The sequence below is a fragment of the Periophthalmus magnuspinnatus genome, chromosome 8 (assembly GCF_009829125.3).
Source record: "Periophthalmus magnuspinnatus isolate fPerMag1 chromosome 8, fPerMag1.2.pri, whole genome shotgun sequence".
Lineage (NCBI taxonomy): Eukaryota > Metazoa > Chordata > Actinopteri > Gobiiformes > Gobiidae > Periophthalmus > Periophthalmus magnuspinnatus.
This window is the reverse complement of record NC_047133.1, coordinates 1,228,288-1,244,570: the sequence shown is the minus strand read 5'-3', so window position 1 is coordinate 1,244,570 and position 16,283 is coordinate 1,228,288. Positions and strand designations below refer to the sequence as shown.

The following is a 16,283-nucleotide window of genomic DNA, read 5'->3' as shown; positions in this document are numbered from 1 at the left end:
GCTCATCCCGTCTGAGGTTCGGGACACGCTCTGGTCTTCAGTCTTTCCTTTTCCTTTCCCACATCCTTCCATCTCACCTGCCCGTGCGACGCTTCATTGAGTCTCACCTTCACCCGCTCTTTTTTTTTGCTTTTAAACAGAATCCCAAACACAAGGCCACAGCTGAGAAAACTCCGAACAAAGAAAGGGCAAAAAACACAAACAAGACGAGGAAAAAAAGCACAAATAAAACAAAATAAAAGCAAAACCTGAAGCCTTTTATGTGAAGAACAGAACACAAACCACAAAACAGCAATATTTATCTGAAGGTCTTAACAAAGAGGAGCTTGTTCTACATTTCACCTGGATTTTTCCTTTATGTTCTGGCACAAACTCAAATTAAAAGTGTGTGTTTGTTATTAACACACACTCAGACGGTAGCGAGAATTTCAATGTAAAATAGAAACTTTGAGAAGAATAATATGAAGATTGTTTATCGTGGGACGCTGCTCTGATGCTGGAGGATTCTGGAGGATTCTGGAGGATTCTGGAGGATTCTGGAGGCCGTGCGGTGAGTGTGTGTGTCTGGCTCGATGATAATTTCGCAGGAACACAGAGAGAGTGTCGAAAAGGCTGGAGCTGTGACAGTTTGTTTACAGGACATAGTCAGCACCCGTCACCACAAGATGGACGCCGCTTCACAACGGGGCCGGGAAATCACGAGGAGACGGAGGATCTGGGGCCGCAAAGGGAAAGCTCTGTCCGCTCCGTGTAAATTAGGGCGGAGCTAATAAGGGTGTCGCCAAAGAGGAGAGGTACGGTCCACGAGGAGAGACGGAGGAGACGGAGGAGACGCAGACAAGGCCCGTGTTTAAATAGACCAAAGGACAGAGTCGTACTGGGGATAAAACCCGACACTGAGACGTGGAAAAGGTGTTGAAGCAGCTCTGATGTGGGACACGCCCCATCGGGACAGAGAGTGTGAGCGAAACAAAGATGAAACACAAACGAAACACAAACTTTACTTTAGATTTCATCACATGTGAGGATGAACTTTAAGCCTTTCTGCAGCCGAGGGTCAGACATAAAGTTATGAGCCGAGTTTAAAAAGGGACGGAGACTGGGACACATAAATTTAAGCCTCTCACTCCCTCACACTTTCTCTGTCCTCCCTCTCTCTTCTCTCTCTTCTCTCTCTTCTCTCTCTTCTCTCGCTGCTTTTTTTTCATTCTCCAGGAAAAGGGGGACACACTGAGCCGTCCTGTTCTAATCTGGGACAAACAGAAGCTCGTGACATCAGGTGAGACGAGGATAGGGACAATAAGGAATAAGGATATGTCCATGTGGATATGTCCATGTGGTACTCATGTGGATACTTTAGCGTGTTGTGTGGATACTTTAGCGTGTTCTGTAGGTCATAGAGCATCACGGGGCGTCAGGCGTGTCCCACTCGTCCTCAGACCAGTGCAGAGTTTCACTGTTTTACACAAATGACATAAAACGTCTGAATCTTGTCATATTTCCATGATGTTGATTATTTTATCAAACTTCAAATAAAATCCATATATAAATGTTTTGATTGGTATTTTTTTTAAGTTCAACATTTTGTGCAGTGAGACGTGTATAAACGATGGAGAACATGTGACGTCCTGCTCCTCTTCACACAAACGGCTCAGGGGTCAATGTTTTGATCAGTTTCCCATTATTGAATTTCATGCAAAATTTCAAAAAATTCAGGAAAAAAAAATCTCCCCATATAAAATTTTGTTTCTGTGCCAAATTCCATGTTATGACATTCCGTTGTTCTGGAGCTCGTCCTGGTTGTTTTCTGCCTCGGCCTCTCACATTATAACGTTGGACTGGAGCACTTCCTGTTTGTGTGTCCGGGTCGTGTGTGACTCTTGGACGTGAGCTCTGTCTGTGCACAAACCCCACAGGACGATGAGCGAACCTCAAACATAATGACACCTGCACAGACCAGTGCACAGAAACGTCCCCACAAAGACGACGCGCACAAAGACGACACACTCCTCCCAAACGAAGACCGAGCTTTAATTACTCAGCTTAAATCAAACTGATGTAGTAATTACCAACAATTCTCCTTGGACACTGTTCAAAAGTAATTCAACATGAGAGGGAGACTCTGCATGTTCATAATGCAGCACACAAAGGACTAAAGTGTCCCTAAAGTGTCCCCAAAGTGTCCCTAAAGTGTCCCTAAAGTGTCCCCAAAGTGTCCCTAAAGTGTCCCCAAAGTGTCCCCAAAGTGTCCCTAAAGTGTCCCTAAAGTGTCCCCAAAGTGTCCCTAAAGTGTCCCTAAAGTGTCCCCCTCGTCTGAGGCTCAGGACATGGACGAGTTTGAACAGTGAAAAAACACAAACTGTTTGGACATAAGACCAAGTCCAGCACTTCAGCTGATCTGTGTGTCCAGAGACACGGAATATAGAGACAAAGTGTGTGTGGGGCTGTGCTGATGCCACACACACTTCACACACACACACACACACCTCGGACACACACTCCTCTCACATACACACTCCTCACACACACTCCTCTCACACACACTCCTCTCACACACACTCCTCTCACACACACACTCCTCTCACACACACACTCCTCACACACACTCCTCACACACACTCCTCTCACACACACACTCCTCTCACACACACACTCCTCTCACACACACATCACACACTCCTCTCACACACACACTCCTCTCACACACACATCACACACTCCTCTCACACACACACTCCTCTCACACACACATCACACACTCCTCTCATACACACCTCTCACACACTCCTCTCACACACACCTCTCTCACACACTCACACACACACTCCTCTCATACACACCTCACACACACACTCCTCTCACACACTCACACACACACTCCTCTCACACACTCCTCTCATACACACCTCACACACACACTCCTCTCACACACTCCTCTCACACACACCTCTCTCACACACTCACACACACACTCCTCTCACACACTCCTCTCATACACACCTCACACACACACTCCTCTCACACACTCCTCTCACACACTCCTCTCACACACACTCCTCTCACACACTCCTCTCACACACACTCCTCTCTCACACACTCCTCTCACACACTCCTCTCACACACACTCCTCTCTCACACACTCCTCTCACACACTCCTCTCACACACACTCCTCACACACACTCCTCTCACACACACACTCCTCTCACACACACACTCCTCTCACACACACTCCTCTCACACACTCCTCTCTCACACACTCCTCTCACACACACTCCTCTCACACACACTCCTCACACACACTCCTCTCACACACTCCTCACACACACACCTCTCTCACACACTCCTCTCACACACTCCTCTCACACACTCCTCTCACACACACTCCTCTCACACACACTCCTCACACACACACCTCTCTCACACACTCCTCTCACACACACCTCTCTCACACACTCCTCTCACACACTCCTCTCACACACACTCCTCTCACACACTCCTCTCACACACACTCCTCTCACACACTCCTCTCACACACACTCCTCTCACACACACTCCTCACACACACTCCTCTCACACACTCCTCTCACACACACTCCTCTCACACACTCCTCTCACACACACTCCTCTCACACACTCCTCTCACACACTCCTCACACACACACTCCTCTCACACACTCCTCTCACACACTCCTCACACACACACTCCTCACACACACACTCCTCTCACACACTCCTCACACACACACTCCTCTCACACACTCCTCTCACACACACTCCTCTCACACACACTCCTCACACACACTCCTCTCACACACTCCTCTCACACACACTCCTCTCACACACTCCTCTCACACACTCCTCTCACACACTCCTCACACACACACCTCTCACACACACTCCTCACACACACACACTCCTCTCACACACTCCTCTCACACACACCTCTCACACACTCCTCACACACACACACTCCTCACACACACTCCTCTCACACACACTCCTCTCACACACTCCTCTCACACACTCCTCTCACACACTCCTCTCACACACACTCCTCTCACACACTCCTCTTCTTCATACATCCATTGACCTTCCTCTTTATAAAGTGTGTGTGAGCTCGTGGGCGGTGTGTGTGTTTTACGTACAGCTGCACATTATTCCCTCAGGTCATCGAGCCGCCGCCTTCTCCTTTTTTCATTAATTGCTGGCAATCTCACAATTAAGCCCCTCTCCAAGTGGATGCTATCTGTGTCCTAATCTGCGGCGGTGAAACCTCCGCTCCTGGATTAGCTCACTGCTCATATTATGTAGCGGCCCTGGGGTGATCAGCGACAACTACAGCTATTTGTACCACGACAAAGCCCAACCTTAAAGAGCCGCGGAGGAAAAAGGCTGTCCGTGTCTCCATAATGTGAGCATTAGCCGGAGCTTTAGATGGAGCTGATTATGGCCTTCGCAAAAACAGCGTCCAAAGGCTTCAGTCACGTCGGGTAAACACTGAGCAAAACTTAAACATTCTGGCCTTAACTGTACAAATAAACGTTAAGGCAGAAAGTCCTGAGGTTTTCAAAAGACTCTGGATGTCGCCGTTACGTTAAAACCAACGCTGAGCCGAGATGAATTATTTTGGTGGATCCTGAACGTGAAATAAATCAGACACAAAATAAGATCATGACGAGAATTCTGGCTCCATCAAGTCACATTTCAGTCCGACTTCCAGTGGATTTGTGTGGTTTTCTCGCACACATTCACAGTCCGGTGAAAAGGTTGCATTTCCTGCCTCCTCTTCCCGCTCTTTATCCTCCTCGGCCGTACAGATGTGCTTACAGCTGGATCCATCTCTCTCCTCCTCCATTCCACTTGTATTTAGTGTGTGATTTCCTGGGCAAAGTGGAGGCTTCTCTTTCACATCCTTCACTGGGAGATGTTCTCCTCAAACACAGGCTGTACGTCACTGAGCTTTTTCCTCCACTCCAGCCCTGACGTTCCTCTTCCTCCGTCACACTGCTGTGCACTCACTCGCTTCTTATTTACCCTTCATTCATTGAGACAGATGCCTGTGATCTTTGCCATCATCCATCTTCCTACAGGACTGGAGCGCTCTGACTTCCTGGAGCCTTTTTATCTAATTTAACTCTTCAGTGTAAAAAAAAAATCTTTAAAATCTTAACTCTTGGGTTAAAGTGGAGGTACGTAAAAAAAAAAAAAGCTCTGAATCTTATGTCGTACTATAAAAAAAGGATTTACATCACAAACTGGTGTGGATAAATTTACCTTCTGAGATCTGACGTTTTAAATGCAAATAATTAGTCAAATCTGAAGCACTTGTCTGGTTCTATCATCTGTGTGTAATTCTAGTGTCAAACCTCAAAATCTACAACAAAGAGAGAAAAAATATTAAATAAAAATTGCAAAATGTTCAATCAAAACGTCTGTATTTGCTTCTGTTGAATCATTTTGACATCTAAACATCACCTGAACATTCTAGCACCTCCGCTGATTTGAATCCTTTGTCGTCGCTTCTTTTTTTGCTAAACCTCTGTACAGAAGCCGTGCCCTGTCGTCATTACAGTTTGCATCTAATCTATAATTGCTCAGTTTAATCCTACAGTCTCTACTTCCTCTGCGCTTTTATTGGAGCTAAAACATCCACAGTTTCCTCCCGTCTCTGTCCCTCCCTCTTCGTGTGATCCCACTCTATCGTATTCTCGCCACTCCACCGTCTCAGCCCATTAGGCGGACACAAATCCGTTTGGAGAGCGCAGCCCGGCCCTGGTGGGTCGTGGTGCGGGCGGCGGGGGGTGGGGGCTCTCTGGGGAGGTGGGCTCCGGGCTGCGCTGGGGGGAAATCCATTTAAACCTGTGCCACACGACGGGCCCACGTGCACTTAATGAACGATACTGTTGAGCCGCCCCCGCGTTTCCCTCGCACCTCGTCCCACGTCAATGCGGCGAACCCGGCGATAAAATACAAACATAAATTTTACACATAATGTTTGCCATGAACGAGGAGCAGGGGCAGATTTATACTTTACCTTTAAGGACTCACGGCTCGTGGGGCTGTGGCCCACAAATACAGGTGAAAGTCACGAGTGTGTGAGGCTGAACGACGCTGATCTGTGTCATTCTGTGTGATTTTGTGTGATTTTGTGTGATTTTGTGTTTGACAGCAGCGAGTACTTTTCCTCTAACCAACAACTCAACATCTTTTCTAACAGCTACAGGACAAATTCAGTTTCATCTGACTGAGCCAACACACTCGGCCCGTCACGATAACACACTCTGAAGTGTGATGTATTACTCCAGAAAACACAGACGATAAACGATAATACTGAAACTAATTTATGCTACAATAAATAAAGAGCAGAATGAAACACTTATTTATAATGAGTCATACAAGTTATTTATGCAGCTCTCCACAGCTCAAATCTCACACTACAGAAAAATGACACAAAGTCCAACATTAAAACAAAGAAAAATGACCTGCAATAAAAACTGTCCCCACATCTGCCACCGAGCGATAAGTCGATATAATAATTATCCTGACAGACCCACCCTGTTCTGAAGTTTACACGTGACACATGAGTAAAACTACACCATGTTTGTCCATATCTGTCCCACACTGGAGCACAGAGCGCACGGTGCAGACTTGGCGTGTGCGTTCAGAGGAGGAGGACTTGTGGTCACACTGCTCTTAGAGCTTTGATGAGACAGAACAGAGAGAGGAGCAGCAGTGATCGCCGCTGGCTCCTCTCTGTCAGATCGACTCCTGTCTGTGCGGGGCCCACGACCTGTTGACACCAGCGTGTCTCAGGCAAACTGCTCATACAGGACTCAGGCTGATGCGTTTACTCACACGCACACGCGGCGTTCAAATGCATTTTGTGTGAAAAGTCTCAAACATGAGATGCTTTTGTGGAAAGAGGCCCAGTCTCACAGCGACACTGATAAAGCAGCAGCAGATTGTTTTATCCCATTAGACAAGGCCTCGTCAACAGCCAGAACTGAGCTCGGAATTCTGCTTCAATCTCCAGCTGATCCTGCCCCTGGCGTCAGCACAGCCCGGTGTTATTCTGCCTCTGTCAGTGAATGAATGTGCTGCAGCGAGGAGGCTGCTATTCTGACCAAAATGTATTTATAAAGGGAGGGACTCACAGCAAAAAGGGCCCATACTCTGCACTTTTAGTCCTTTTATAAAACACCAAAGTCTAGGAATAGTCTAGTCTAGGACTTAAATTAGTAGGTTAAATATAAATGAGCCTTAAATACAGAACAGAGTGACTCAAACATGGATCAATACAAATACAACAGCTGATGATGAGCAAACAGCATTTTTACATAACGACCTGATTAAAACCTGGAGATTGTGCATGAGGCCAAGTTTTGTGATGATTTTGTGCCATTTTTGCATAAATGGTCCTTTTAATGTGTTTTTTTCTACACATCTATGTCCAAAGCAGAAAAGAAAACACAACAACACGACGAAGAAGAAACAACCACAGTGTCTTTTCTAATCTGCAGAAATCGCACACATGACTTTGTACATAAATGTGATTGTGATGTGAGGTTGTGTAGCTCTTCTGAAAAACTCAGCATTATGATTATTATGTAAATGTTCCGCACAGAAGCTTTAGACACAGTTGGTTCCAGAGAAACGATGGTGCTTAATACTGTGCAGACAAACCCTGTGAGGTGTAAATGTGAGACACAGCTGAGCTCGGGGGGAGAGATGAGCCTACCTTGGCGGCCATGATCATGGAGGAGCCTCCGCGGACCCCGAGGATGGGAATGTGCGTCTGGGCCGAGATGAAGTCCAAGATCTGAGCGATGGCCTCCTGGTCTGTGTCGTCTCCAAACACCACGCCCTGCAGCCAGTGCTCCGTCATCAGATCACAGATGCTTTTGATGATGCTTTTGGGGTCGGTCTCGTTCATGGTGAGCACCTCCACATTAGGAGCCAGGTGGAGGAAATCCTCCTTCTCCCGAGCCCCGGCCAGCGCCACCTCACTGGAATTGCCCACGAGCACCACAGCGATGCTGAGGCCGCGCAGGATGTTGGGCAGAGCCATGTGGTGTGGCGGAGGCTGGGGAATAGGGATGTACTGGGCACCGCCGCCGCCTCCTCCGCCCTTCTCTCTTCGAGAAGAGCAGGCAGAAGGCAGCTGTAGCAGCAGCAGCAGCAGAGAAAGGTGGAGCAGGGTGCGGGAGCAGCGCTGGGCCCAGAGCCTCCGTGGGGGGTGCTCCTGGACAGAGCGGTCCGAGCTGTGGTCCCCATTCTTCTCTCCGTCCTGGGGCAAAGGGCAGAGGCTGCCACACACGGGCATGATGTGTCGGGAAAGGAGTTCCTGCACAGAACAGAAACACACAACTTAACACAGGCTCATGTAGATTAGATAGAAATAATAATAATAATAATAATAATAATAATAATAATAATAATAATAATAATAATAATAATAATAATAATAATAATAATAATAATAATAATAATGATGCATGAAGAATCTTCATGCATGTTGTGAATTGTTGTCAAACATAAATAAACATAAGGAGAAAATGAAGAAAGAGGAAACTGAGGACAAGACGTAGTTAGAGCCGATGTAAAGAATGAGAGTGGAGGTCACACATGACTCACATGAATAGTGCATTAGCACATCCAGTGTAACGTAGTATGATGCATACAGTTTATGTACAATCCCACATGGATCAATAATTCAAGTGAACGTTTGCTAGCAGCAAAATGACTATATATTATGGAGGATGTAAACTCTCCCTGTAGATGAGGAACTGGCTCCTTGTCAAGAGAGAAGGGAGTGGAGGGAGCTCAGAGCGCAGAAATCCAAGCGAATGAAACGAGCGTCAGCTGTGTGCAGCGCCGCCTGACTGACAAACAGTTTGGAGTCAGATGAGTGACACAGACAAACTGACGGACCATCAAACTGATTAAATAAGTGACGGTGAAGGTGCTTGGAGTAATACGCCGGGCTCGGGTACTCTCTCCACTACAGGCAGTTCACAAACACTGACTGCTGACCAAACGTAAACCACATGAGCAGGGCTTTATTCTTATGTGAAGAGTGGGCGGGTGCATGTCCTGCTCAATTTAAAAGCATATAGTTTGTGTAGGAGTTCACTCAGTAGGAGCAGAGTTTGTGTGAGGAGAGAAAGACGAGGTGCTGCTGTTCAGAACCTCACAGTGTTTTAATGATAAACCAGTATTTGAATATGACCATCACTTTTATGAGACGGTCTGTGCCGCAGCAAAGACAAAACTGCTGTTTGGGGAAAACAAATAGCTTTAAATTCATCAGGAAAATGGAGGTGAAGGATTGGGCCTTTCCTTCTAAAAACCTCTTCAGACTCTGGGACATTTTGTTCGTCTCTGAGGTCAAAGGAGAATTCCACTTCTATAATGAGATCAGACTCTCAGAGAGTTTGTCCTTTGCAGTGGGGAATAGACAAAATGATTAATCAGGCTGGCTAAAAGCTAAATATATAACAAAACGAAATACAATATAATTCTATTAAAAATAATCCTGTTGGAGTGTTCAGATGGTTCATTTTACAAAGACGCCCATTTAAAGTCATGTTCCTCTTTTAAAAACCTACAGTTTTTCATTACTGATGTATAAACTTTTAACTTTTCCCAGAATAACACTGATGCAGAACAGAAAAGTACAACATTTGAATCTGTTTATATGTTTTTGTAACCGCAGAACTGACTGACTTGAACCTGAATATGTCTGTGGAGAAAGGTTTGATGTAAGTGTGACATGAAACATTGGAGAAGAGTGAGTTCAGGACATGGCGGAGCGAGAGCGTTGCCCTCATTGATTCTGGACTGTGGCAGCACTCTGTTTCCATGGCAACAATTAAAATAGACGTAGACGCACGCGCAGAGACGGACAGAACGATACACTTACAGAGCAATAAGCATCGATCAAGCAAATGGGGCGACTTGGTGTTCTGTAGAGCGGACTCCGTGAACACAAACACTTCATCTACAATCTCGCCGCCCGTCATAACACGGCTCTCGCCCCCCGCAGGATGAAACTACAGACGCCGCCTTACGTCCAATCAGAAGTCTCACAGATTCAAACAGGAAACCAGAGAAAGGTGCGTCGGAAAGTAAAAGGTTACGACACAAACCGACCCCGTTTCTCCCATCACTCGCCTCCACGTCTCACCCACCATTTGCTCCATTAGCCGCACTAGCGCACGTAGCATCCATATCAGTTACACATGAGCGGACTACAGATCACCCAGAAGACCGCCGCCGCCGCCACGCACGCTAGATACCAAGCAACATCTAAACCAAACGGAATTAAACAGGTTCATTAAATGTTTTTTTTATTTTAAATAATGTGTGCGACCGATGCAACGAGATGCAGCCACTTAATGTAAGAACATGTTGTTACAGGTAGTTAGCTGCACCGCCAAACAACGCCAAGTTTGAGTGGGCCCTAATGGACGATAAACGGCGGAACAGCCATTAATGAACGTCAAGGCGAGCTCTTACTGTTGTAGTGAAAAGTTGATGGAGCAGGCGATATGAGGCATGAAGCGCCCGGTATGGCCCCGTAATAAACTCTCCTCTTAGTATTTTAATGTCGACTCGCCATAAATCACTCTGTGGAATTAAGGCGTGGACAGTGTGTGTCAAATACACGCCACAGCGTTTAGACACGTGAACGCTGAGAAGAAATAAAAGTGTTGAACTGAGAAATGTTTGAATTATGAAACTCAGGAGCTCAAACTATGTAACACAACAGTTATGTAACACAACAGCTATGTAACACAACGGCTTTGGAACTCAACAGTTATGTAAAGCAACGGCTCAAACTATGTAACTCTACAGCTACACATATGTAACTCAGGAGCTCAAACTATGTAACACAACGGCTTTGGAACTCAACAGCTATGTAACACAACAGTTATGTAACACAACGGCTCAGACTATGTAACACAACAGCTACACATATGTAACTCAGGAGCTCAAACTATGTAACTCAACGCTTATGTAACGCAAGAGTTATGTAACACAACGGCTCAAACTATGTAACTCAACGGCTTTGTAACTCAACAGCTATGCATATGTAACTCAGGAGCTCAAACTATGTAACGCAATGGCCTTGTAACTCAACGGCTAGGTAACTCAACGACTCAAACTATGTGACTCGCCGGCTACATGTATGTAACTCAGGAGCTCAAACTATGTAACTCAACGCCTATGTAACACAACAGTTAAGTAACACAACGGCTCAAACTATGTAAAGCAATGGCCTTGTAACTCAACAGCTAGGTAATGCAACAACTCAAATTATGTAACGCAACGGCTTTGTAACTCTACAGCTCAAACTCTGAAGCTCAACAGAACAGTGTGTGCGTTCATGTTTGCAAACCGCGCTCACTGAGGTTCTTCTTTGTGTGTTTTTAGGTCTTGAAAGCAGAAAAAAAACCATAACCTTAAAGGGCTAATATTTGTTTCACTGCAGGTTTCATTTTGAAGCAGATTGAACCGACTGCCCGTAGTGAAATTAAAAACATTTTTAGTCCGTGGTACCGTTTGAAGACAGCGAGCCCCTGTGCCCTGGAGACGTGACCGGCCACAGCACAGGTCAGTGCGCAGCATACTGATGAGACGAGCTGGACACGGAGTCTGGAAAAGCAGCGTTACTCAGAAATAAGAGACGTGCAGCAGAAAAGGTGGAGTGATATGTGAGTGCGTTTGAGGAGATCGAATAAATAAAGGTGATGACGAGGGCCGCCGTCTGTGGAGGAAGGTGCTGGGGTTGTTTGGATGTGTCGTACGTGCACACGCTGACACTCATTTACACGACGGAAACAAGTGGACCAGCAGATGCACCTGATGCTCCGGACAGACTGACGTGATCATCTGTTTATTCTGTGTCTGATTCACCGGTGAAAAGAGGAGCCACGACTAAACTGTGGCGTAAAAACCAACGCGCCGGTCCCTTTAAACACCTTCCACGGAGGTTTGACCAGAGGTTTGTGATCTGCTCTTTCTCTCCGAATCCTTCCATGGGTCTGGACTGTAGCAGAAGTCTCCATGTTATCATTTTGTCTCTCAGAACAACACTTCCGCTCAATTCTCCCACTTGTCTCTCTGGCGTGCTCGCACCCTCTCATTATGTGCCAAGTGTCAGGTTTGTCAATGGTGCTATTTGCATGGAAACTGGAGGACAAAGGCAACTGGCAATTTCTCACATTTACGGCTTGGCTTGATATTTAGGAGGACAGAAGGAGATTGTAGTGAAAGAGACTGTCTCTGTACCTCTTTGGACGACTTTAAACACTTTATGGGCCATGTACATTATCTTAAGTGCTAAGCCAGCACAGCTCTCATTTCTCTTTCTAATTGAAATGAAAATGTCACAATGAGTTGCTCTGCTGTATCAGTTGAGATAAAAGAGCTCGGTGCAGACAGAATGTATTTAAAAAGCCTCCGATGTGCTCGCTCCTCATGCACTGATCATGGAGTAAACATAGACACAACTAAACCCTTTACTTTTGCATTTATGAAGTGAAAACAAGGGATTTATCGCCAATATGAGATTAAAAATTGCTCAGACCTGCACGAATTATTCCAAGAACAACTTCAAGAGAGTAAATGAGAAGAAACAACTATGACAAGTGTGGGGACGCTGGCCAGTTTGGTCTGAAGTACGACGCAATTTACAATCCACAATTTATTTCAAATCACTGTGGTCAAACGTGGGAAAAATAATAGTCACTTACAAAAATTAACTGAGCTCAACTTCATTAAAAGCAACAGAAATGAACAAAACTCAGGAAAAGCCCACGTGTGCCCAGGCTGCACTGACGTTCTCCCTGAAGGATGAAATCTCACGTCTTTTCCTGTCCTGGTGTGTACTACATTACACAGGAGCCTTTGGAGTTTAACTTCAGCAGGATTTCACTATAAACTGTGTCATTTTGCACCTAAAACAGCATCATCTGCAAATAAATGTATGTGGTTTTCTCTTAAATTGTACCCAGTGGAATTAAGATAAAGATAAAGATAAATTAAGGTGAGATTGACAGATTATTTGACCCAGCTGCACTTTTATAGTAAATAAAGATCCTTTTATTTAAATCAGAACCGTCCGAAACCAAACGACCTAAGGCTGCACGGCTCAGGCTCGTCGTTTGTCCCTGAGCGTGTCCTGACAGGTGATAAACGGCGTCACCTGGACAGCGGGGGCAGATATCACCTGCTCTGGACGTAGACTCAGACACACGGTGATGCATATGACCTGAGCTTTGGTGAAGATTTGATGCGCAGATGTTTGTCCTGTATGGGATAATTACAGCTGGAGCAGCGGGAGCACAGCCCAGAGGGGCACAGACACTTCCTGTGCAGGGCTGTGATTACGCCTCTGCACACAACATCTTCTGCTTTATTTATATGTCAAGTGTCTGCCTCCATGATGAACACCCGGAGTCGTCTTTGACCCGTCTCCTGCAGCAGTGACATCCTCCGACAGCTCTCTAAACTGAGAACATGCTCTTGTTTTAAGGGGAATAGATTAACATTGTCATCTCAACTTTAGTCTGGGAAATGATACACAAAAAACAAGTCTTTATATATTTTTTCTGTTGTTTATAGGGATATGGCCCAAGTTAAGGAGCCATTTTATGAGATGATATTATCTTTTATATTTTGATACAGGGTCTTACTTTGGTCAAACGCAGCCTGTTTTGCTAGTGACCCGTTAGCAGCACGTCGTCTAAACACGCAAGATGTGAAATGAAAATGAGTTTACTGCAACTCTTAACACCAAAGTTTTCATTTTACAAAGTCTGAGGGTCATTCTTTGTTCCCAGTTCCCTCCGTGCTCTTTGTGAATTGCAGTAGATCTGAATGACGTCACATGTTCCTCTGGTGATTAGCTCCTTGTGAGTAAGCACAGCACACACATTCTGTCCATGTGGAGGACAGATGTCCTGAGCAGCATTTGGTCCATCCATGGACGCTCCAACAGGACACAACTCAAAGGAAGAGCGTTCTCTGCCAGAGCCCCACACTCTCGGCTAAATGACTGTTGAGACAAGTCGCCATGAGAAGTGCTTCTTGTCGTTTCCCAAACGTGGCAGCTGTTGAGCGGTGGCGAGCGCCTGCGGCTGTCGGAGGATGCACTGGTGCTGCAGAGATTTAGACATGAAGACAAAGCTCGTCCCCGCCTCACACTGAACCCTCTCATCAGGAGAGGACAAATGAACAAAAATCATCCGTGCACATGAAGACTCTGAAACATGTGACATTAACTAATTTGTAGTGACAACAGTTTGGGAGATAAACGCTTGGACACGATGTCTCAAAGGGATATGTTTTATTTATACCTACACCAACGCACACTGCAGATGCTTAAGCTTTGGATCATTTGCAGCTTCAGCGCAAAAATCCATCTGTCACTCTCTTTTCTCTGCATCCTTATTTCACATCTCTCATGTTTGTGTGTGATACACAGTTTACGGGGCCGTCTCCTGGAGAATGCACGTATGCGACGGAAAGCATATATCGGGTGACCTCACTGCCAATAACTGCTCTGTAATCACTTTCAATGTGTTTTATTGTCAGCTTTTCACAGATTAGAGCCACAATAATCTGTCCACCTCCGTCAATCTCATTCCAAGCTGTTATTTTTGGCACAGAGGTCTGCCTTTTTGGATTAGTGGGTGTGCAAGTGTGTGCGAGGTTAGGCTGGTCTGTATGTTTCCCTAAAACAACACGCGACTGTGGCCGAGCTGCAGCTCTCTCTGTGCAGAGTTTATTAAAGGAGCGAGTCTGGTCTATACAGCAGACAAACTGCATCACTGTTTATGAACCCGCCACAATCATTTATCTGCAGAGCTTTGTCTAAATGTTGGGTCCATAAAGTCTTGAATCGTCCGTTCTGGCCATGTGTTCACATTTGGATTCTGTGTTTAACAGGATTACAGTGAAAGTGTTTCATATAAATACTTTCAAACACATGGTCAGTCTGCACCAAAGCTGAGAAGCTTCACACTAAAATAGATTTGTTTCTTCACACACAGAAAATGATCTGAGTCGACAAACTCAGCGATCCAGAACAATCATGATCTCACTGCTCCTCAAAGTCATGATCATTGATTTTTGTTACTAAATTTACACATTTTAATTATTTTAAAGTGTTTCTGCAGGAACAGCTCTATGACATTTATGATTTATGTGTATTATACATGACGCGATGCTGAAACACGCAGCAACAGTTTGGACGCTCACAGCTCACAGAGACTGAATCCGGGTGTTTTTTTGCGTTCTCATCACTATTTTCCTGCTGACGTCAGGCTGTCACGGCTCCAGAGCAGTGTGTGTTTGTGCAGCAGATGATGATGAGACTCCCTATAGAGATAATGACATCTAAGAGAGTCTCTCCAGTGAATGTCCCCTGGATTTAATCCCACAAAACACTCATCCTGAGAGAGGAGCCGACCCCAAAGCATCGAGCTCACCCCGGCTGCTCCGACACGACGGGCTCTAACGTGAAAGGCTCTGATACGATTCGTTCTGATATGAAACGCTCTCATACGATACACTTTAATATGACTCTGGAGCAAACAGGCTTTAAGAGGCGCAGCGATGCATAATATATTACATAATGCACATACTCTTAAAAGTAAAGGACCTTGTTCAGGATCAAACAGATCATAACTTGTAAATTCAAGCTGCTCTCTCTGTATTAAAGAGAATTTTATCTTTCAAAGTCAAAGTAAATCTTTAGACAGTAACTGCTTCTACGTTTGTACAACTTTATAATAAAATCACAGTCCGTCAATCAACTGTTTCACACAAAGCAGCACATCAGGCTCCGACAGCAGCAGATACAAAAGTCTGGTCTGCACAGAGTGTGTGTGAGTGTGTGTGAGTGTGTGTGAGTGTGTGTGAGTGTGTGTGAGTGTGTGTGAGTGTGTGTGAGTGTGTGTGTGAGTGTGTGTCGTCCAACACAAAAGAATCCCGTCTGTTTTAAAGCGTCTCCTCTAAAGGGCAAATCCAACATCTATACAGTGTCTTTGAGTGAAAAGATTACCTGCATTTACATAATACACTAAATTACATTATTAACAGCATTCCAATCCATTAGTCTGAACTAATGACTCGCAAGTGGAATAACGTGGATAATTACACACAAAAGCTCTATCAGAGTGAACTCTCTTGAATAACAAATAAATGTGTATCAAAACGGCGCTTGGTGCAAACACGGCCAGGTTTACTGACAGTATCTGCCAAATGTTTACCG

General features: G+C 45.4%; 1 protein-coding gene across 1 annotated transcript in view; it reads right to left on the bottom strand.

Moving 5' to 3' along the window:
- Positions 1–7,934, bottom strand: part of grin2ba (glutamate receptor, ionotropic, N-methyl D-aspartate 2B, genome duplicate a) — a 75,329-nt gene extending 67,395 nt beyond the window's left edge. The window contains exon 1 of the mRNA XM_055223464.1: positions 7,740–7,934. Coding sequence (XP_055079439.1) covers positions 7,740–7,934 — 195 coding nt within the window. The remainder of the gene's footprint in view (positions 1–7,739) is intronic.
- Between the last annotated feature and the right edge of the window lie 8,349 nt (positions 7,935–16,283).